This window comes from Cydia strobilella, chromosome 27 (assembly GCF_947568885.1).
Source record: "Cydia strobilella chromosome 27, ilCydStro3.1, whole genome shotgun sequence".
In the NCBI taxonomy this organism is placed as follows: Eukaryota; Metazoa; Arthropoda; class Insecta; order Lepidoptera; family Tortricidae; genus Cydia; species Cydia strobilella.
In genome coordinates this window covers 7,186,399-7,211,363 of record NC_086067.1, presented here as the reverse complement: position 1 = coordinate 7,211,363, position 24,965 = coordinate 7,186,399, and the positions used below count along the sequence as shown (strand labels likewise).

Sequence of the window (24,965 nt, the reverse complement as noted above, 5' to 3'; positions counted from 1 at the left end):
CATTTTTTTCTAAACTGAATAGTTTGCGCGAGAGACACTTCCAAAGTGGTAAAATGTGTCCCCCCCCCCTGTAACTTCTAAAATAACAGAATAATAAAACTAAAAAAAATATATGATTGACATTACCATGCAAACTTCCACCGAAAATTGGTTTGAACGAGATCTAGTAAGTAGTTTTTTTTTAATACGTCATAAATCGCAAACCGCAATTTACCTTTCATTCAATCAACTCGAATAAAAAAATAAAAAGTACGGAACCCTCGGTGCGCGAGTCCGACTCGCACTTGGCCGGTTTTTAATATTTCTTGTTATAGCGAAAACAGAAATACATCATCTGTGAAAATTTCAACTGTCTAGCTATCACGGTTCATGAGATACAGCCTGGTGACAGACGGACAGACAGAGCGAAGTCTTAGTAATAGGGTCCCATTTTTACCCTTTGGGTACGGAACCTTTGGGTAGAAATGATAATGATCAGCTGGCACTCTCCGACACCAGCCAGGGCGTGGCCGCGGCCATGATGAAAGTCGCGCTTGTCGCCAACGCGAATGTCCTCCATTCATCAGCCAACAGCGCTATCCACGGCAACATAGACGACGCCAAGGTGAATAAAGCGATGGACATGTTCGCTCATAATGTAACATGCTGGACACGTTGGAACATATTTACCTCACCATCAATACAACAGGGACGCCGCCAATGTCAATAACAGCGCAATTGACATGTTGGCTCATGTTGGAACATGCTGGACATGTTGAATTTTACCTGGCACTCTCCGGCACCAGCCAGGGCGTGGCCGCGGCCATGATGAAAGTCGCGCTTGTCGCTAAAGCGAATGTCCTCCATTCATCAGCCAGCAGCGCTATCCACGGCAACAGAGACGACGCCAAGGTGAATAAAGCGATGGACATGTTCGCTCATAATGTAACATGCTGGACACGTTGGATCATATTTACCTGGCACCATCAATACAACAGGGACGCCGCCAATGTCAATAACAGCGCAACTGACATGTTAGCTCATGTTGGAACATGCTGGACATGTTGAATTTTACCTGGCACTCTCCGGCACCAGCCAGGGCGTGGCCGCCGCCATGATGAAAGGCGCGCTTGTCGCCAAAGCGAATGTTCTCCAGTCATCAGCCAGCAGCGCTATCCAAGGCAGCAGAGACGACGCCAAGGTGAAGAATAATGCGATGGACATGTTGGCCACAAATGTCCGCCATTTTGGCCCCACGTACTCGAGAACTGGAATAAAGGGTAAGGTTAAGGTGGTGAATATTGTCTATAGGAAATAAGGGAAGACTGGATAAAGTCAAACCAAAAAAAGTGTGCAGAGATTTTGACAGCACACGCAGTACCAGTCAGTGGCGTAACTAGGGGGGGCAGAGGGGGCAAGTGCCCCGGGCGCCATCCAAGGGGGGGCGCCAAAATGGGCAATAGGCAGCAGCAGGGAAACTTTTGTCAGTCGTCAGGGGGCGCAAATTTGGTGACTGCCCCGGGCGCCATATCCTCTAGCTACGCCCCTGGTACCAGTGTTATTTATACGTCATAATTTCATAGAAGTTTGACGTTTAAAATAACACCTGCACTGCGTGTGGTGTCAAAATCTCTGCAGACTTTTATTGGTTTGACTATACAAGCGTAAAATGGTAGACAGTACCTAGTAAATTAATGCAGTACTCAGTACTAAACACGAAACTACAGTAAGCAATACTTTAAAATTTTTCATTTTATTTAGATTTAGGCTGTGTTTCCACCAGAGATGAGCGAGGATGCGTAGTGAGGGATGAATGACGTATATATCGGCACCGCAGGTCCAACCTCAAAGGCGGATTAATCGGTCACAGACCACAGAGCAACATAGACCTACGTGCATGTGCATAAAGTTCAATTCCAGTTTTGACACTTCGGTGACATGGCGTCCGAGTGAAAGTTTTTGTGTCTAAAAGGTTAAGAACCAATAGAATCACTACACTGAACAAGGAAAACAAAAAAGAAATGATTCTAGTACAGAAGGTTCACTTTGTAACAAAACGCTTCTATTACGACAGATATGACCGCTAGGTGGCGCAAGCGCGAGCAGGCGTCCGTTCCGTAGCGGTGCGCGGCAACTACTATGGCTAGACACCAAAATTGGTGTAGGCCGCATGTACTTGTAGCGACGCGACGAAATCGCGGAGTGAGCCACGCCTGCCAGTGAGAGGCAAACTAGGCACATTTAACGTAGGTAAGTGATTATAAGTGACTGTGAGTCACAAATTATTACGTGAGTCAAGTTAATTATTATGTATTTTATTTATCATTTGTTAGACCTTCATTTTAATAGCCCTTTAATGACTTAATTTTACGCGACAGATTATTTCGCCTTGGTGATAAATAACATTTTATTACCACAATGTCCACAATCATGCAGAAATATACAATCGTATAAAATTTAATACACAACTAAAGACATTGATTGATTGATTGATTGATTGATTGATTGATTGAACTCTATTACAATACATTCAAGATCATTATCAAATCATCAAACAAATTTGATAGATGATAGATAGATAGATAAAACGTTTGTTTGGATGCTGCAAAAACACACAATTTTATAAATAGGTACATTGCAATCAGAACAAAACTTATGTACTAAATTAAATTTATTTCCCGATAAGGCATTTGAGAATTCAATAGGTACTTATGTAAAATGTTAAATTAAAAACATTCAAACTAAGCACATCACACAAAAACTAAATTGCATTTAATAATGTGCTATATGTAGTACTATTAAGCTTGAAAATCAAATAAAATTCGTCTCTTTTAGTGCATTTTATAATTCAAATATGGAACGTAAAGTAGCAGCAAGAAACTTTGCCTTTTTATAGCAGTTTTTATCATTCAATTTTGAATCCTGTCTTTATGACGTTAAAGTCGTTTTTTGCTTAGGTTTATTGTGAAGTTTGTGGCTTATACCTTAAATACCAAGGTTGTTCGTGATTTGGAGTACCGTCGCCTTGCCCGCGATCACGAACTAGTCAAACATCCTTGTTATTTCTAAAGAGCCTGTTTGTATAGAGAAACGTTGTCGCGTATGACCTTTTGTAGTCAGATATTAGTTAAGTAAGTCAAATACGTGCATGGAAAACTTAGTGCCCTAATAAATACTAATCCTTCTAATCTAGTAATAAACTAAGTTAGATCTTAAATGCGGCATTTTCTATGAAAAGGGACCTTATTGTCGATGGCGCTTACGCCGCACAGCGTCACGCGGCATTGTAGTTATATCAGAGAATCGTTAATAATGACGTAAGCGCCATCGACAATAAGGTCCCTTTTTATAGAAAATACCACAAATAATCAACGAACTAAGTCACTATAACTTTAGATGTTCGACTGAGCTCAGAATGAACCCACGTGTATTGTGGACTAAACTGTAAGTACTGGGCCCATTTCTCAAACGATATTAGTCTAATATGTAGTGTGTTGTCATGACAACCCATACGATTTGACAGTAGTTCGTCGTATAGCCTATTTGACACTAGACGGAGAAGATCTAGAAGCTGTGGCTGAACGCTGTCCCAAAACCGTCAGGTCAAATTTTGCACTGAACCTACCAGGGCATCATGAGTTGTCAGGAGCTCTCACCCAGGATGTACATCATGGTGAAACAGTTGTCGAAAGCAAAGCCCACGAGGAACCGGCAGACGGACAAGGTTCAGAAGCTGTGGCTGAACGCTGTCCCAAAACCGTCAGGTCAAATTTTGCACTGAACCTACCAGGGTAACATGAGTTGCCAGGAGTTCTTACCTAGGATGTACATCATGGTGAAACAGTTGTCGAAAGCGAAGCCCACGAGGAACCGGCAGACGGACAAGGTCCAGAAGCTGTGGCTGAACGCTGTCCCAAAACCGTCAGGTCAAATTTTGCACTGAATCTACCAGGATAACATGAGTTGCCAGGAGTTCTTACCCAGGATGTACATCAAGGTGAAACAGTTGTCGAAAGCGAAGCCTACGAGGAACCGGCAGACGGACAAGGTCCAGAAGCTGTGGCTGAACGCTGTCCCAAAACCGTCAGGACAAATTTTGCACTGAACCTACCAGGGTAACATGAGTTGCCAGGAGTTCTTACCCTGGATGTACATCATTGTGAAACAGTTGTGGCAGACGGAGAAGGTCCAGAAGCTGTGGCTGAACACTGTCCAAAAACCGTCAGGTCAAAATTTGCACTGAACCTACCAGGGTAACATGAGTTGCCAGGAGTTCTTACCCAGGATATACATCATGGTGAAACAGTTGTGGCAGACGGAGAAGGTCCAGAAGCTGTGGCTGTACACTGTCCCAAAACCGTCAGGTCAAAATTTGCACTGAACCTATCAGGGTAACATGAGTTGCCAGGAGTTCTTACCCAGGATATACATCATGGTGAAACAGTTGTCGAAAGCGAAGCCCACGAGGAACCGGCAGGCGGAGAAGGTCCAGAAGCTGTGGCTGAACGCTGTTCCGACGCCGGCCGCGAAGCCGATCAGGTTTGTGCCTGGAAGAAATTAGTAGTCAAGTTAAACTAAGAATTAGACTTGGAAAGTGGTAAACTGTCCGAAAATTTACTAAACTATCGGGAAGCAAAGAGGTTAATAATAATTTTGTGTATAATAGTAATTGAATTTCTTTCCCCTGGCGACGCCTGTGCGTCTACAACACAACCCTAATGCTCATACATAAATTAAATTGAAAAAACTGATTCATGCGTGACTCGAGCTTGCGACTTTACTAGCCCGCCGCTCTACCGACTGAGCTTCTGAAACTGCAAATTCTTAAAATATAGGCGTGAACGGATCTTCCACACAAATTTCTAATGTTTTTCTATTGGTTGACACTCAAACCCCTCTTGAATCCACTCTTACACCCTCCCACTAACCGGGGTTAACCGGTTAAACCGTTAACCCAGTGTCAAATTTTACTAGTAACCATGGTAACTCGAGCTTGAACCGGTTAACCCTGGGTTAGTGGGTGTAAGTGGCGCGAAGACGTGAATAAACAGGGTGAATACTTACCTACTAAAGCGGGTATTCTGCCATACTTGTCGGCGATCCAGCCAAACAGCAGGCCCCCCACTATTGCTCCGCAGAAGAAGATAGCCTGAGACGTCGCCGCTAGGTTGTCCTTCTCGCACACCCAGTCCAGCTGTAACAAGTATAATTATCATCATCATCATCTCCTAGCCGATTTCGGCCACAGCGACTGCATTCTGCCGCGTCGCTGGTGCGCTGGTGTGGATCCTATTTATTTGAATAAATAAATTATATATTATTGCCAATTTTTGCAGCGAATGTGCGACCACACTCGCTACAGGTCAGCAGCCCCCCCGACATAATTGTAAAGTAACAAATATAGTAGAATATAGGATGATCAACGTATAGTAATTTAATTATGTATAGGTCGGAAAACGGCTGAATCATGCCATCTGATGTCGCGTACGATTTAAGAGGAATTTCCTCCCGCGGACGCTTCGGCTGTATAATGAGCTCCCTGTCGAGGTTTTCCCGAGGGACTACAGTATGGGGTTCTTCAAAAAAGGAGTCTACAGGTTTTTAAAGGGTCGGCAACGCGCATGTTATATCTCTGGTGTTGCAGGTGTCCATAGGCTACGGTGACTGCTTACCATCAGGCGGGCCGTATGCTTGTTTGCCACCGACGTGGTATAAAAAAATCTATTCTGTCTCATTTGAGAGACTAATAACTACGCCATGTAAAAAATAGGGCAAACTATGGTGTTACGTAGTTGTGACAGGACTGGCAGGTCTAGCTTACGCCCCCCCCCCCCCTCCCCTCCACGCAAAATAGACGCAGTTGTCGATTGCAGATCTTTCCTCATCTGACTAGCAATAGTGTTACAGGGCACGTCGCTCCTGTTATACTCCCGCTTGGTACAGGGGACTATAGGCTCGTCGTCCAGCGCCGTCCAGTGTCCATCTCACCTGACTAGCAATAGTGTCATAAGGCAAGTCGCTCCTGTTATACTCCCACTTGGTTGGTACAGGGGACTATTGGCTCGTCGTCCAGCGTCGTCCAGTGTCCACTCACCTGACTAGCAATAGTGTCATACGGCACATCGCTCCTGTTATACTCCCACTTGGTTGATACAGGGGACTATTGGCTCGTCGTCCAGCGTCGTCCAGTGTCCACTCACCTGACTAGCAATAGTGTCATACGGCACGTCGCTCCTGTTATACTCCCACTTGGTACAAGGGACGATGGGCCACTCGTCGTCCGGCGTCGTCCGGCCCTCGGCTAGCGCCTGCGTCCAGTTCGTCGAGTACATGCGGCAGCGGTCGTGGGAGTAAGGGCCCTCGGATTTGGGGGGGATGGCGAGGGCTCGTCTGAAAGAGAAAATATTTACAGATTAAGAAATATTTAAATATTAGTCTAACAAGTCAAAAATTTCATATTTGATACAAACTTATCGCTGACTGTTCTTTTCTTTTAACAGGCAACTATAAGACTACAAACTAAGACGATCTTCGTCTCGGTGTACTAGTAGCCCATCATTAGGACTTTGTTGTTGATTTATGACCAACTTTAGCCCCCTCCACACTCGTGTGCGAATCGCGGCGCGAAGCCGCGAACGCGAGTGTAGAGTCTAGTTCGCTAATCAGCGAAATCGACTTAACACTCGCGTTCGCGGCTTCGCGCCGCGTAGTCTGGAGCGGGCTCTTGATTTGTCATGGGCGGCACTATCATTAAATTTAGAGCCTCAAGCAAACAAACAAAACCATGTATTTGGTCAAAAATCAACAACAAAGTCCGAATGATGGACTTAGTTCACTCTGCCACGAAGATCGTCTTATAGAAAAATTTATTTTTCACCTCAGCAGCTCGAACAAGCCTACTTTCGTCACTCCCTGGAGTGAGGAAAGTGCAACTTTCCTCACTCCAGGGAGTGAAGAAAGTGCGACTTTCCTCACTCCAGGGAGTGAAACAAAGTAGCTTTTTAATTTAGTGAAGTCCATGAACTGCCACTTCATACTTTGATAACATTTTTTTTTTTCTGAATTATTCTATGTAATTCGAAATACATTTTAACCTTTAATATGTTCTCACTACTGAGGTGAAAAATTATGTGTGCAACACGAGAGCAAAGTTATTTTACATCTCGTGTTTTTGAGTCCCTCGCTGCGCTCAAGATTCTAACTTATAATCTCTCGCTTCGCTCGTGATTCAATTATAGAATCTTTCGCTTTCTCGGGACTCAAAATAAACACTCGCAAGAAAAACCAACTTTCCTCTCTTGTTGCACAAATAACTATTTTTCTGGATGACATGGGTTTAGATGTAAAACTTTGATTGAAAATAATAGGCAAGATACCAAATTACAATTATAGAACATTATTATTTAGTTTTAGTTTTTAGTTTTAATTTAGTTTTATTTTATATATAAGTTCGCTTTTAAGAAATGGATTGTTATTTTAAATAGGATTAAATAAATAATTCTTAAAAAATATATTATAGAACATGATTGTATTATTTTCGTAGGATTATACGTTTTTAAAAGAATTTTCGCGAGTTAGTAAAAAAGCCGGTTTACATGTTTTTTTTTTACTTCCAATATTATTTAAGTAAAGGTTACAGTTAATATTGAAATAATGTCAAATAATGCAGAAGAATTAATAAAAAGTATCCAATATTGATCTAAAGTTATAGTTTTCCCTTTATAGTTATGAGTATGAGTATGATATTGGCTTGTCTGTAATGCCGGGTAAATAAGTATATTGTTAATGAGTGATATCAAAGATAGATATAACTCCGTAATAGATGGATACAGTCTAAGGAAAAAACGTGCCTCGAAAATCAAGAAAATTTGATTCTCGTTCAGAGGGCGCTACTAGTTTTGGCCTATAGTCGTATAGATGGCGTTGACGGTTTCGTTTGTTATTTAACAATTTTAACGCATATCAGTGAAAGAACATGGGTCAAAATCATAAAAATAATTAATGCAAATAAAAAAAATCATTTATCTATATTTAAATACATATTATCGTATTTTTATAAATCTTCATTTTTAGTTTTAAAGTGTGTCGACAGATGGCAGTGAATTTACTGGGGTTACAAAATTTACTATGACAGTACCGCTCTAGTATAAGTTACTATATGGTGATATATAATACGATCATGGTGCGCGCGGCGCGCGTAATACATTGCGGCACGACAAAGTTTTTACAGAGCTCTTAAAAATTGCATAATTTGGCTACCCGTCGTATATATCTGTTTAAGTATCAATAATAAATGATAATAATACACTCAGATATTTACCTTGTTCATTAAGGGGCTACCTGAGGTTTTCATCGATTTTTGACAAGTTTTGAATCGTATCTCCTACTTTTGCACTACATATAGAATTATAAGACAAGCGGCTATCGGTTCTTCAATCTTTTATCTCCATTTTTGTCTACCGGATTGTGAAAAAAATGAATACTTATTTATTTATGATTGTTTTAAACATTGTCTAAAAAAACACTTTTTTCGTATCTCGATTGCTGTGAAAGATCTTACTTATACGAAATCTACATATTTGGGTTCGTCTTAGACGTCTCTAAAAATGTGTCTAAGGTTTTAATTTTAAACTAATTAACACAAAAGTTATGCTAGACTTATATTGACCGGGATATAGACCGTGATTACCTTTCACAAATAATACAAAAGGTAATCACGGTCTATATCCCGGTCAATATAAGTCTAGTGAAACTAACCGTGAATCATTCAAAACTCACAAAAGTTATGGCCAGAAAACCAGTTTTTTGGCCTAAAATTGTTCAACTTTGATGCCAAATATTTCGAAAACAATGAACTTTGAAGTAAATATGGGATACTATATTGCTAAAATCCGTTGCTGTTTATATGATAAGCTACAAAAAACATTAGAAAACGAAGGGATTCAAATCGAAGGTCATTGGGGCATGGGATCCCCTTAAGATTGCACAGATAATTATAATTGTTTTTATAACCAAAAATAGCTTCATTCCTTTCACGGCCGAGTTAAAAGTGAAACAATTGACGCAAGTGATGTTATTGACCATTTAAGTACGAAATTATAGTTTTATTATTCGAAGGTAAAATAACAATACAGGACCGTCATTAAGAAATTTGCGTAAACTACCACTTTAGACTCCGCAATAATTTTCCTCACTGAATATTGATATTATCAAAAAAATAAATCAAGAAGCGGATGTTGTCAAAGACATTTCAAAGAACAGTGTATTCTGCCAGCTAATGGGCATGCAAATCTTATATACACTACCGCTCAAAAGTATTTAGGCACCCGCAATTTTCACCATACAATTGTATACAAAAATTGTTTTCAAAATCATACTGTTCGATCGCAGGCAAATGACTCTCTTACATGTTGGATTGAATTTTTATTTAGGTAAATATATTGAGCCTCAAATTGTTGCCAAAGACATCCTTTAAATTTTTGAGTTTACTTTATGCAACGATTTTAAAATACCCTTATGTACTAGTCTAGTTCATACAAAACAAAACGATTTTGTACTGGAAAACGATTTATGGATTTTTTACGCTTGCCATTTGGTAAATACGCAATGTACACGAATATTCTGCACATCATTTTGAAGCTCGATATGTCTGTTAAATTAAAAAAGTAAACTCCACAAATACTGTTACCCGACTGCGACTTAGCGGTATAATTCTGAAAGTCGATTTTGTATACAATTGTATGGAAAAAATTACGAGTGCCTAAATAGTTATGACCGGTAGTGTATATAAGGAAATAAAACTAATTTTAAAAGTATTTTCATACAACTGTGACTAGATTTTATGAGTTATCATGCAGCAAGCAAAAATAATTAAGTTACAGCCTTACATTATACTAATTTTAATATATAAGCGGCATAGTCAAAATATTCAAAGATATCGATAAATATTTCCTAAATAGAGGAACTTCAGATTCTCTTATTGAATTGAAAAATTTATTATACAATTTTATGTATATTAACAATAGATATGCCTATGCCCCTTTGTTTGACTTATTTAGTTTTTTGGATTATTATAAGAATTAAGAGCAAAAAACGAATTCCATTCAAATTTTTAAATGTTCCTAACACTTATAATAATAAAAAATCGAAAAAAATAATTAAACGTGTCATCAAACTAATACCACACCTATGATGGATATAGGTACAATGGTGTGGTTTTTCTCACATGTAAAGGTTTCAACAATTTATAAAAAAAAACTCAAATGTTAAATCAAAGAATGCTTTATTTGTGAACGTTCTCCATTCTACGGAGATACTTTTGTGAAGCCGACAACGCGGCATCTTGTACTAAAGTGATCTCTGGTAATTGGTGCAAAACTTGTTGAAATCGCTCTGAGAGCGCCCAAGGCCGACTAGGTCCAGTCGCCATCAGATATATCGGAGCGGTCGAGGTGATCAAAAATATGTAAACAAGCTATAGCGCCTTGACAATAAAGGCGTGTTCAGATAATTATGAGCGCCTTGGCCGCCTTGGCATGTATATGATGGCAAGTCCAAGGTTCGTCCGGGGAACGTCTATACGCAATTCAACTTTCTATATGGCATTGTAAATATGACAGGACGACGTAATTATTAAATTGTGGTGTTATTGGTAAAGTACATCACCTCGGGCAATTTATGCGGACAAGTCAATGTCTATAATTAACATTTTGTAATTTTTCATTTGGATTTTTCTTGATTTTAAGTTTTTGCTAGCCAACACATAAATCGTCTTAATTATAAAGGACTATAATATATTATCACAAAAACGCGTCTTCAATTCCGTTCCGAGAGTAAATTCAGCTTTTGGCAAACGTTTTGGGGAACGCATCAGGGCGTCTACATACAATGCTATAAATAAACTATGTAACCTCAGGGATTGCACACAAATGGAAGCGAAAAAACTGCTTTTCAAACTGCACTCACAAAGTTATGCCGAGACAGAAGCCATATTTAACAAAATTTAGTTTCAATATTGTGTCTAGACTAAGCCTTAGTTTGTACCTAGTTAGTATTATAGTTTCTTATTAAATGATAGTTTTTAATTGTAACAAGTCTGATATTTAAATTGTAATTAGTTTCCCCGCGATACAGGCACTGTCTAATAGTGCGGAGACCCCTGGAATGTCTGTAACCTTTAGCTGAAAATAATAGTTATTTGTTATACAAGGGTGCAAAGTTGTATTTTACCCGCGAGTGTTTCAACACAAGAGAAGTGAAATACATTTGCGCCCGTGTGTAACACAAAACTTTTCACCTCACTATAGCGAGGGAAGTGCAACATCCGCACGTTAGATCATCTTCATCACTGGAATCACTCATTTCTTTACGATATTATAACAGAAAACTCTGGAAGTTGTGTATTTTTACGCGAGTCGGTGAGAAAAGGTTTTAAGTATAAAAATTGTTGACAATGTTGACATTTTTGATGTATGAAATGTCAACGATGCGTTTTGAAATTGCATCGACTCAACTTGTGCGTTCAGAATTATATTTAACATCATTATAAAAAAACACTTTTCTTATGGAATTTTAAGGTTTACGACTTAAAATCATAAAATAAAGCTAAATTTGGTATTTTTTATTAGATTCCCAAACCATTTATTTAATGATAATTAATATCGAACGAACCATTATCATGAGCGTTTTACGTTTTGTTATCTGTCAAGCTACTTAAACACCTTCATCCAAGGTCAAATTACTTTCCCCACTAGTGGATAAAACGCGTTTTTCCCCGCTTGTATTGAAGGATAAACGACAACTTTCCGAGCTAGTGAGGGGAAAATGATCTTAATTCTCTCTTTATTCTATTATAACCAATTTATATGTACTTAAGCATATTTTATTTAGCTGAAATCTCTGAAAATCTTAAAACAAAGGCATTATTTGCGCTTCCTTGATAAACAATGAACCATTTCAGAGCATATAAATAAAAATATTACTATTGTTATTTAATATTATAGGACATTCTTACGTCACACGGTAAGTCCAAGGAGGCTTGTGTTATGGGTACTCAGGCAACGATATATATAACATACAAATACTTAAATACATAGAAGACACCCATGACTCAGAAGCAAATATCTGTACTCATCACACAAATAAATGCCCTTACCGGGATTCGAACCCAGGACCATCGGCTTCACACTAGGTCAGACCAGTCGTCAAACCCTCGTCGTCGTTGTCGGTGGTATTTTTTTAAGAAATGAATATAATATTACGTTAATTTATGCTTCTCATTAAGTCGAAGGAAAAATTACTCAATCCAAACCATTAGGCTTCAGAGAGTGCTAAAATATATGGTTTTAAAGTCGGTTTACGGACGATAATTTTGCTTGATAACGTCATAAGAAAACACTGATGAAAGGCCGTAACGTTACCATGGAGATCTATCCACAACGTTACCATGGAGATCTGTCCACAACGTTACCATGGAGATCTGTCCACAACGTTACCATGGAGATCTGTCCACAACGTTACCCTGGAGATCTGTCCACAACGTTACCATGGAGATCTGTCCACAACGTTACCATGGAGATCTGACCACAACGTTACCATGGAGATCTGTCCACAACGTGGCACTTTTTAGGGTTCCGTACCTAAAAAAGGAAAAACGGAACCCTTATAGGATCACTCGTGCGTCTGTCTGTCTGTCTGTCCGTCTGTCACAGCCTATTTTCTCCGAAACTACTGGACCAATTAAGTTGAAATTTGGTACACATATGTAAGTTTGTGACCCAAAGACGGGCATGTAACGTAAACAAATTTATTTTAAACATGGGGGCCACTTTTGGGGGATAAATGAAAAAATTAAAAAATAAAAATTTTCAAATTATATCGTGTTATATATCAAATGTAAGAGCTCATTGTCAGAATCTCAAATATATTTTTTTTATAATTTTACGATAAACAATTTAGAAGTTATTCAAGAAAATAGGCAAAAAATGACCATTCCCCCCCTTTATCTCCGAAACTACTGAGTCTAAAATTTTGAAAAAAATACACAAAATAGATCTTTACCTGTAGATTACAGGAAAACCTATTAGAAATTGCAGTCAAGCGTGAGTCGGACTTAATTACTTAGTTTTTGATCCGACCCCTACGGGTTTTTTAGACATTTCACTCACGTTTGACATAAAAAATACATTGTTTAAATTGAGTAATGTACGGAACCCTTGGAACGCGAGTCCGACTCGCACTTGGCCGGTTTTCGTGCATGCTACCGGTGTTCATCGATTTATAATACGTTATCGTAACGACGACGATGGTAGACGGTATCGTGTCGTGATCGTTATATTAATTTATTGCTCAAATGTTAATCAGTTAATTTATTGCTCCTGTTACTGGGTCCACCCGGTATATGTGACGTTTTCAATCAAAAGGTACCATTGTCGCATGACGCATCAGGGCGTCTACATACAATGCTATAAATAAACTATGTAAACTCAGGGATTGCACACAAATGGAAGCGAAAAAACTGCTTTTCAAACTGCTGCACTCCCAAAATTATGCCGAGACAGAAGCCATATTTAACAAAATTTGGTTTCAATATTGTGTCTAGATTAAGCCTTAGTTTGTAGTTAGTAGTTTCTTACTAAATGATAGTTTTTAATTGTAACAAAGTCTGATATTTAAATTATAATTGGTTCCCCGCGATACAGGCACTGCCTAGTGCGGAGACCCCTGGAATGTCTGTAACCTTTAGCTGAAAAAAAAAAAATTGTCGCTTGTCGATAAGGTTGATTTCTAAATTTTCTAATTGAAGCTATATAATAAGCTATAGTTTTTAGTTTTAGTTTTTATGCGCTACTAACACTAGTAATAAGATTTTAATGTTTGCTAACCATGTATGGACCTTTTAGTCTGCAATAAATGTTTTTTTTTTCTTTTTATATGGAAATAATACATTCACATAATACATTCTTATTTTTAGGTCTGTCTTCTAGTTGTCCTGCCTCGCTCGCTTCGCTCTCCTACACTACACCTTACACTAACATTCACATACACACCCTCACAAGCACAACTTCATCACCTTATCACCCATTCTCACACATAATTTTTAAGTTATCTAGATTTAATTTGTCCAATGTTCCGTTTCATACTCTTTTTGTTTTGGTGAGTCCCAAGATACAGGCTCAGCCTACTTTGGGGCTTACCGGACACCCTTTTGTGCATGCCACTTTCTAATTATTCTCAATAAATTTATTCTTATTCTTATTCTTAAATAGCGCCTTACTGACAAGCGACAATAAGTACCCTTTTGGTTGAAAATTGCACATATTATATGATTTTTATATAGGTACATGTAAAAGTCTATAGAAATTGAGTTAAAACCATAAATCAATGAGGGCTAACGCGTATGAATTCGCCGCTAGGGGCGCTAGTGTAGATGGTGGTCTTTTCCATAGTTCGAAATGCCAAATGTCACTTGTCACTTCAATGACTGACAGCTGTTCTTTAGTCTTTTGGACCACCATCAACAGAGGCGCCAACTGGTGAGCAAAAAAACGATAGCCCTCATTGGAAGGTCGGCTGTCATTTGACATGATAATTATCCAAATTGCTAAAAATTGTGTCACTTTAATCACCTGCCAAGTGACAAGGTTCCATCACGGCCTAAATATCAAATTGACTGTGAATTGTAAATGCATCAAATTATTACTATCTGCATTAAGAACATATATGTGACTTTTTCAACCCAAAGGTTATTCGTATAAAGATACAATCCAATTTCGTATTTATGGTAAGCGACAATGTGGTACCTTTTGATTGAAAACGTCACATATTCCCAGCCCGGAAGAACCCAGTTCCCGAGATACAGGCTGCGCCTAGTTTGGGGCCGATGAATATTAGCTTAATTGTAAAAACTAATTTTTTGTTAAGTTCAATCTGTGATGTGAATTTGTAAAAAAAAAAAACTGGGAACAAATCAAATTATTTTATTAAATATTTTGATTTGTGTTTTTTTAAGTAGACACTACTATTTGCTACTATATATAAATTATAAACTGTAATTAGCTATCATACACGAAGACAAAGTGACCAAGCCCACCGGTGGCCGAGGCGGGAATCTAACCCGCGTCCGCGTCTTCAGCTTACGGCTCTAACGTCCTGACCACAACAAAGTACATTACAACGACAAAGAAGAAGTGGAGAACATCCGGACATAACGAAAGCATTTTAGCCCAAGCTAAAACGGAGACCTTCGCTAACGCACGGTCAATAATAGAACCCTAAACCGGCCACCTGCAGTGCGAATCGCTTCCTTCCGTACAAATTAGCCGGTCTATTAGATTCGGCCTCGCTTCGTCGACCTTTGATTAACTGGGAAATGTTTCCATTTGCCGATTGAACATGTGTTAGAATCGTGTTCAAGATACTGAACTATTTGAACTGAACTATTACAAGAAACTATTTAATAAGCTCCCTACTGACCTAAAAGCCATTACGGATTGGTTTTTATTTAAGCGTAGGTTGAAGTCGTTCTTATTGACTAGATGCTCCTATAGTATTAAAGGAAGAAAAGACAGAACATCTATTTATAAGAAAATTAAAAGAAACCCTTATTAACACTGTCGACGAATATTTAAATGATAAGTTTTAAGATGTAATAAGATTACAATTTAAAATTTTTATTTGTATTAGGTATTAGTTAGGTTAAGTAATATTGCTATGCCCTTGCAGGGCTCATGTTTGTGACCACTCATTGTTATTTGATACCCATATGTACGTACAACATGATTTCAAATAAAGAACTTGAACTTGTATTGATGATATATTTGATAAGTCGCTAATTTAAGGTATTTATAATTGTTATTTAGTATTAGTATAAATGTGTTTATTATTATTGTTATTTATAAATTGTATTTAATGTAATTTCTGACACAATGCTTGTATTCTTTACATTTTAGGTCTGTGATTGTTTACACAAGCATAAATTTTAGGTCTGTGATTGTTTAAGAATAAAATAAATAAATAAATAAATAAATAAACTTCTATCAAAATCGATAAATGACAGTATTGACAGTACAGCCTGTTAATGAAATTGTGTTGTTCTTTTTTTATATATTTTTTTTTATTTATTATAAACTGATCGGCGATTGGCCCTAGTCACACCTGATGGAAAGTGAACACAGGGCCTAAGATGGAGCTCACCGGTTCAGTAACAGCCTATTCACTCTTGTTTTAAAGAGACCGAGGTCATATTGATCAGGGAATACAGAAAAAAAGGATTAAAGGTCAATTATTATTTATTTAATAAAACACAGAGTATTCTTAATATAATAATAGCCCCGCAAAACTCAATAAAGAGTTTGACTGTGGGTTGATCAGTCTCTAGTTATTTTTTTTATTTATTTATTGATAATAACGATACAGCTATCGTAACAGTTGCCCAATGCGATAGTGTAGCAAAATGTAAACGAGACATAAGACATATTTATAAAATAAAATATTTAGTTACCTATGTACTTAACTTATGTAACTTATGTGGTGAAGACTGGCATATAAAATTGTTTCGTTGGGAAGATCGTCAAACTATCGTATTAAAAAAAAAATCGGGATTAGTTTCCAAGCGGACCCCAGGCTCCCATGAGCCGTGGCAAAAGCCGGGACAACGCGAGATGATGATTGGCTCTATTTGAGTAATTAATACAAATAATTATGCCGATAGATCCATAAATACGTCAACAGCTGTCGGAAACGGCCATGTATTCGTTTTTTCTGGCGTATAATCATTATAATCAATTAGGTACTTAATCATAGTAGTTAAGTGCGAGTTACTGTATTATAATGTTGCAAAAAAAACTGGCCAAGTGCGAGTCGAACTCGTTCCAAAGGTTCCGTACATTACACAATTTTTAACAATGTATTTTTAAAATGTGAAACGTGGCTGAAATGTCTTTAAAAAACCTGTAGGGGTTGGATCAAAAATAAGTGATTAAACTAATTAAGTCCTCACGCTTGACTGCACATTTCTAATAGGTTTTCCTGTCATCTATTTATAGGTAAAGAACAATTTGTTCATTTGGTCATTTGTTGTATATTTTCTTAAATAACTTCTAAACTATTTATTTAAAAATTACAAAAAAATATATATTTGAGATTCTTAAAATGAGCTCTTTCATTTGATATGCAATGCAACACGATATAGTTTGATAAACTTTATTATTACATTTTCTCATTTGCCTCAAAAAGTGCCCCCATGTTTAAAATTCATTTTTTTACGTTACTGTCCGCCTTTGGGTCACAAATTTACATATGTGTACCAAATTTCAGCTTAATTGGTTCAGTAGTTTTGGAGAAAATGGGCTGCGACAGACAGACAGACGCACGACTCGCACGAGTGATCCTATAAGTTCCGTTTTTTCCTTTTGACGTACGGAACCCTAAAAAGGTACTTTATGGAAATTTATTACAAATTTACTAATATTAAATTACTACAAATAGTACAGAAGAGACAGCCGCCCACGTTCTCGAATACCCAGGGGTGGCAGAATACCGGGCACAATACCTCGGTTCGCCGGGGTCTCTCCCAGAAGCTGTCGGCAACATTAAGGGTCTGCTAGGCTTCTTGGAAGAGCTGGGTTGGCAAGAGTAGTAATATGACGTAGAGTTGCGGAAACCAAGCTCGCGAAAACCTATAACCTATACTTCGTCCACCCCGCACACGGCTAGCTAAATCTAAAAAATGTCTGCACACAATCGGCCCTAAACCGAGTCTCTGAAGACATAAAACTGCGAATAGCTACAATTCTTTCGTACTCAAACTTAAAAAATACCTAGTCTCTGCTGCCTTTTACTCGTTGAATGAATTCTTCTGATAGGAATAGAATGTCACATGAGTCCTATTGACATGAGTGATATTTAAAACATTATAATATTATATATAATAAACATTAGGTTAACAATTGTGTACCGAATTTATAATAATGCATTATAATTTTAATAATTTAATGTATACTCGTATGAATAATAATGTAATTTAGAATTGCATTGTAATGTTATTACTATGACGTGTAAAATTGTAATTTTATTAATAAATGATTGTATTGTATTGTACAAATAGTACAAATTACCCTCGTATTGTATACGCACATCGCTCGGACACAGTCAAAAAGAAAAAGCTTCACTCCTGCTCTACCGAGCTTCTGTAAGAGGAGTATGTGTACAAACGCAAGTTTAAAGCGACGAAAGAGTATGTAGGTAGACTAATGATGACCACCATAAAGATCCCATGACCACTTCACTATGACCATTTCATCTCTATAGAGATATGCGTCTGAGATACGCGTCATACTCGTGAACGGGTGCTGTTTGTGGAGACCGGTCTGTTTAAGTTTACACAGGCTTCATGTTACGTTACATATAATACCATAGAGTAACTTATACTAGAGCGGTACTGTCATAGTCAATTTTGTAACCCCAGTAAATTCACTGCCATCTGTCGACACACTTTAAAACTAAAAATAAATATTTTTAAAAATACGATAAAATGTATTTAGATATGGATAAATGATTTTTTTAATTTGCATTAATTATTTTTATGATTTTGACCCATGTTCTTTCACTGATATGCGTTAATATTGTTAAATAACAAACGAAACCGTCAACGCCATCTATACGACATTTGGCCAAAGCTAGCAGCCCCCTCTGAACGAGAATCAAATTTTCTTGATTTTCGAGGCACGTTTTTTCCTTAGACTGTATCCATCTATTACGGAGTTATATCTATCTTTGATAATACCTATGTAACTTTACTTTTGAGTGGCATTAACGTGACACTTCATTCGGTTCTTGTTTGTTTGTCTGATTTAATTTCTTGTCTTTTAATTACTTATATAACAAAATTCTTGGAGACCCTTTACATCTCTAAGGATAATTTGATGATCGTTTTTCTTATTATATAAATTTTATTTCTGACACCTAGAGACTTTTACATCTCTAAACAATTTTTGTATTTGTCTGTTGTTTGTATATTTTTTATTATAGTTTTTTTTTGTGTAATTCGACGTTTAGAGACTGGATACATCTCTAACAAAGTATCTAATATTTGATTGATTCCATATTTGTAATTGTTTTTATAATTTTTGGTTAATTTTATTGCTTGTAAAAAAATGACATGTAAAAGTGCCCCTGTGGCCTATTTGCTGAATAAATGTTTGATGTTTCATAGACTATTGTACCCAGTGGCAGATTTACAGTGTCTGCCGCCCTAGGCCCCAGGCCCCGTAGTAAATATATTTCATTTCATTTCATTTAAATACTAGCGGCCCCTTTCTCAGCACCCATCATTTAGGTAGACTGCCCAGTGCCGCCCATAATATTTATTTTATTTTATTTATTTGGCTTACAAAACAAGTTACAGACAATTGCAGAAATTAATACAGTAATAGCATACAGTTCAGATCTATTTCTACACAAGATTATGGACAGAAAAGTAAAATAAACAGTAGCAAGATTTACAGAGTTGCGTGCGCTAGTAATTAAACTACCTAAGTCTAAAACTAAATTATACTAAATATTTTTAGTATAATTTAGTCTATCTCGCCGCTCTAGGCCCGGGGCCTACTTGGCCTTAGGGTTAATCCGCCACTAATTGTACCTCTATAGGTACAATAGTATAGAGATGAAATGGTAGAGCCGGGAGATGACCGAACGAGATGCTCTAATGGAACTTTCAGTAGTAGCAGAGAAAGCATTATTATTGTTTGTCCTTGTCACAGTCTCACATTTTTTTGATTCCCCCGTAAAAGTATGGTTTATGTTGGGTAACTAATAACTCGACCGAATTACGTAGGTTGTTTTTGGTATGTTGTGAGAAATGTTAAAACGTGTTTTTAATTTTGTCGCATTCATTTCATTTCTTTATTTGAATTTAACATATTATCCATACTATATCCATACTAATATTATAAATGCGAAAGTCTGTCTGTCTGTCTTTCTGTCTGTGTGTTCCCTCTTCAAGCTTAAACCGCTGAATCGATTTAGATGAAATTTGGCATAGAGATAGGTTGAGTCCCTGAGAAGGACATAGGATAGTTTTTATCCCGAAAATCATCCCTTAAGAAAGTAAAAGCGGGGTGGAATTGAGATAATTAATGAAGTGCCTGCTAATTTGTGTGCATAATATGCTCAAATTGAATGATTGCTATGAGAATTTTTCCAGGCGCTATACTTACTTTAGCTGCTGCTACTAAGTCCACGCAGTAATATTATAAATGCGAAAGTGTGTCTGTCTGTCTGTTACCTCTTCACGCTTAAACCGCTGAACCGATTTACTTGAAATTTTGTATAGAAATAGCTTGAGTCCCGGGGAAGGACATAGGGTAGTTTTTATCCTTTAAGGGGGTAAAAAGGGGGGTGGAAGTTTGTATTGGGAATCGATAAAAAGCAGATTGGCTAAAAAATAAGCTACCCAAATTACTAACTCCACGTAGACGAAGTCGCGGGAAAAAGCTAGTACATTATATCATAGAGTAACTTATACTAGAGCGGTACTGTCATAGTAAATTTTGTAACCCCAGTAAATTCACTGCCATCTGTCGACACACTTTAAAACTAAAATTAAAGATTTGTAAAAATACGATAAAATGTATTTAAATATAGATAAATGATTTTTTTATTTGCATTAATTATTTTGATGATTTTGACCCATGTTCTTTCACTGATATGCGTTAAAATTGTTAAATAACAAACGAAACCGTCAACGCCATCTATACGACTGTAGGCCAAAACTAGTAGCGCCCTCTGAACGAGAATCAAATTTTCTTGATTTTCGAGGCACGTTTTTTCCTTAGACTGTATCCATCTATTACGGAGTTATATCTATCTTTGATTATATACAGTACATGAAACCCCTTGGGCATTGCGCATGTTCTGTCCCTCTCGGGCACAGACGTATAGCACATCTATAGAAAATATTATATTAGATGTAGATCTATGTGATAGACGATTTTAAAATTACCCCGCTTTCGAAGTTACCCCCATGCACCTTACAGCTAAAATATGCGAATATCCATAGGTCCGGAAGCCTGAGAATTAGCTGCCCGATTAGCCACGGCCTCGCTCCGAACCTTTGCGACGACCTCTGTCTGAGGCCGGCAGTCTGCTAAACTTAGCGAATCTCAGGTCAGTCACATTTTTACAGTACCGTAAAATGGGGTAAGTAGGGTTCGCGGGGAGAGTTGAGTTATGAATGGGGAGAGAAGGATTGAAGGGGGGGTGAGATGGATTTTTAAGGCTACTGCTATAAAACTAATGTATTCCAATTTAAAATGGAGCTACTAATACTCATAATAAAAAAAAAAAAGATCGAACAATCTTCCAAAATCACCTTTGTATGAAAACCCATCTCACCCCAGGGAGGGAGGGACTACGGGGTGAGGTGGGTTTTCCTGTTTATCGTCAAGGCTATGAAATGGAACTACCCAAAATGAAATAAAAACTAAAATAAAAACGTCTGGAACACTCGTTATATATACCATTCAGTTTGCATATGTAATAATAAAATGACATCGAGGTTTGAATGTCAGTTTTGCTCCTACTCACCCCATTTTACGGTACGTAGGGTAAACTCGCATTATTTGGTGACACTGACACGCTTAATTCGGTGATACAAGTTTTGAAGCATGACACCTAGGAAAGCTAGTGAATTAGGGCCTTTTAAATGGGCCTCACGGCAAAGCCGCCGAAGCCGTGAAGCCGTGAAGTCCCATTTAAAAGGCCCTAATTCACTAGCTTTCCTGGGTGTCATGCTTCAAAACTTGTATCACCGAATTAGGCGTGTCACCAAATAATGCTAGTTTACCCTATGCTTAATTGCTTATTGTGACAGCTTTCTTCCTTAAATTGAGAATTTTTGTATCATTTCAATGTATTTCTATGTATTTAACTAGATTAAGTAAATAGTTAGTACTAGCAAAGATGATAACTCCGTAATAGATGGATACAGTCTAAGGAAAAAACGTGCCTCGAAAATCACGAAAATTTGATTCTCGATCAGATGGCGCCACTAGTTTTGGCCTACTCTCATATAGAGGGCGTTGACGGTTTCGTTTGTTATTTATAATTTTAACGCATATCAGTGAAAGAACATGGGTCAAAATCATATAAAAATAATTAATGCAAATAAAAAAAACATTTATCCATATTTAAATACATTTTATCGTATTTTTATAAATCTTCATTTTTAGTTTTAAAGTGTGTCGATAGATGGCAGTGAATTTACTGTGGTTACAAAATTTACTATGACAGTACCGCTCTAGTATAAGTTACTCTATGACTATATTCAAGATATATACAGTGGTACTACGTAAACGAAATTAATAACTAGCTTAAATCTAAAATAGGCCCTTGAGGCATGATCAGGCTTGGCATGTACCAAGGATGCTGGCGGCATTTCCCCGCTGTATCGCAATGCTGATATATTTAGTTATAAATTCACTATATTTAGTTATAAAATTCAACATGTGGAAAATACCCTATTGTATACCTACGCATTAATTGAAATCAAATTATGCCATTGACGCAATTACACAGCTTGTAGTAATTAGGTACGCATGTGTAAAAACATTCAATGGTTGCTTGTGTTAAACAAATACACAATTCTATATAAAGAATTAGTAAGTATAGCTTTTGCCCGCGACTTCGTCTGCGTGGAATCAGTAATTTGGGTAGAATATTTTTTAACCAATCTGCTTTTTGTTGATTCCCTATACAAACTTCCACCCCCCTTTTCACCCCCTCAAAGGACGACTTCTGGGATAAAAACTATCCTATGTCCTTTCCCGGGACTCAAACTATCTCTATACCAAATTTCAACTAAATCTTGGGTACTTATTGTCGGTTGTTAATAAGGCGCTGTGTCCATATAGCTTCAATTTGAAATCAACCTTATTGACAAGCGACAATGTGGTACCTTTTGGTTGAAAATATCACATATTACAATGCGCTTATGAACCCTACACCTGTGCCCCGATAAGATTTAAATCCCCCCTCAATTGCGGAGGAGGTCATCCCAATATGGGACCGGCATCGGCTACAAACTCGGCGGGACACATTTGTTTTGTCCGTTTGGCACTTTGTCCGTGTCGATATCTGATACCTTGGCTGTAACCTACTGCCAAGTTTGTGCAAAGCCAACAGAACTGTTGGCCTATGACGTGAGCATTCGGAACTATTCGTAAGTAATGGAAGGTCAAAAGTGGCATGACCTAAACGAGTTTAGATCCTGAGTCAATTGGAGGTCAAAAAAACCCCTAGGGGTCTAAAATAAAATGACAGCACAACCTTGAAGTAAATCAAAGATAGATATAACTCCGTAATAGATGGATACAGTCTAAGGAAAAAACGTGCTTTGAAAATCAAGAAAATTTGATTCTCGATCAGATGGCGCCACTACCTTTCGCCTACTCTCGGATAGACGGCGTTGACGGTTTCGTTTGTTATTTAACAATTTTAACGCATATCAGTGAAAGAACATGGGTCAAAATCATATAAAAATAATAAAGGCCAATAAAAAAATCATTTATCCATATATATTATTTTTTTTATATTTTTATTTTTAGTTTTAATCGTGTGTCGATAGATGGCAGTGAATGTACTGTGCCACAAAATTTACTATGACAGTACCGCTCTATCCTATTATATCCTCTTTGCGTAAATTAAGTGAAATATGTAACGGCGTCCTAGCCTAGTCGGTAGTGACCCTGCTTCTGAAACAGGAGGTCCCGGGTTCGAATCCTGGTTTGGGCATTTATTTTAAACAAATACTGTATAGAGGGCGTTGACTGTTTCGTTTGTTATTTAACAATTTTTACGCATATCAGTGAAAGAACATGGGTCAAAATCATATAAAAATAATTAATGCAAATAAAAAAATCATTTATCAAGCACGAATGGACGATTTTCATGCCATAATGAGAAAAAGAATCGCCTCTCAAATGTATCGCCTGCGGGGTAGCACCAACAGCTTGCTGGTAGTGGCTATAGCCGAGAGGTGGGATTGTCCGTTTTTTAGCCACTGGGCGTCGGCTCATCGTCCTGTTTACCGGGACCCCAAATAAATAAATAAATAAAACTGTAATACCTAGGTTAAGATGTACTAACTCTAATATTATAAGTCTGTATATAACTAACAATCTATGGGCAATCAGGCCTGAAATATTAAAACTGTATATATTAAAACTGCTAAATATTAACAATTAATACTAAACATACTAATACAAACTATATTATTAAACAACATACCAAAATAAACATAAATAACAATATACTATAACTATAAATGCAAAAACTTTATTTAATTATTTTTTATTGCATAAAATTACATACATATAAATAATATACATCAATAAAAAAACTATGTAAGAACTATATATATATATATATAATAAAAACTATACAAAAAAAAACCCTATTATATTATTTCTAACAAATACTATATAATTAATACTATCTGACCTGCGTTATTATAATTAAACCAATTGCCTTCTCCATGCTAACTGCTTCGTAGCTTGCCGACATTCGTTAGGCAACGAGTTCCCTTTGACCCGCTGTCGGACGCATGATTGGTAAACCAGCATAACGTGACTCACAATTTCTAATGACCGCGCTTAATCATAAGTCACACTTATATTGGATAGCGTAAACTCGCATGCGCTTGGTAAGCGTTGGGAATGCACCTTATGGTTAGTAACCTTTTTCTATTTCTACCCACTTTGTAACCAAACGAATCTTTGTAATGATTATTTATAATGAATATTTATGTCACATTGTCTGCACGCTAGTCCTAAGATATACTTATTATAATTTTTTGTATTCTCAAGTAAGCGAATTTTGTAAATTCTTTTTGAGAATAAAGTTCTTCTTAAACCATAAATAAAGAATTTTATTTATTATTTATTATTTATCCATATTTAAATACATTTTATCGTATTTTTATAAAT

At 37.2% G+C, this 24,965-nt stretch overlaps 1 protein-coding gene across 1 annotated transcript in view; it reads right to left on the bottom strand.

Moving 5' to 3' along the window:
* LOC134753604 (organic cation transporter protein-like) overlaps positions 1-24,965 on the bottom strand; it is a 66,192-nt gene that overhangs the window by 6,987 nt on the left and 34,240 nt on the right. Inside the window, exons 3-6 of the mRNA XM_063689533.1 lie at positions 6,180-6,369; positions 5,044-5,173; positions 4,398-4,526; positions 1,055-1,247 (exon numbers count right to left, since the gene is read on the bottom strand). Coding sequence (XP_063545603.1) covers positions 1,055-1,247; positions 4,398-4,526; positions 5,044-5,173; positions 6,180-6,369 — 642 coding nt within the window. The remainder of the gene's footprint in view (positions 1-1,054; positions 1,248-4,397; positions 4,527-5,043; positions 5,174-6,179; positions 6,370-24,965) is intronic.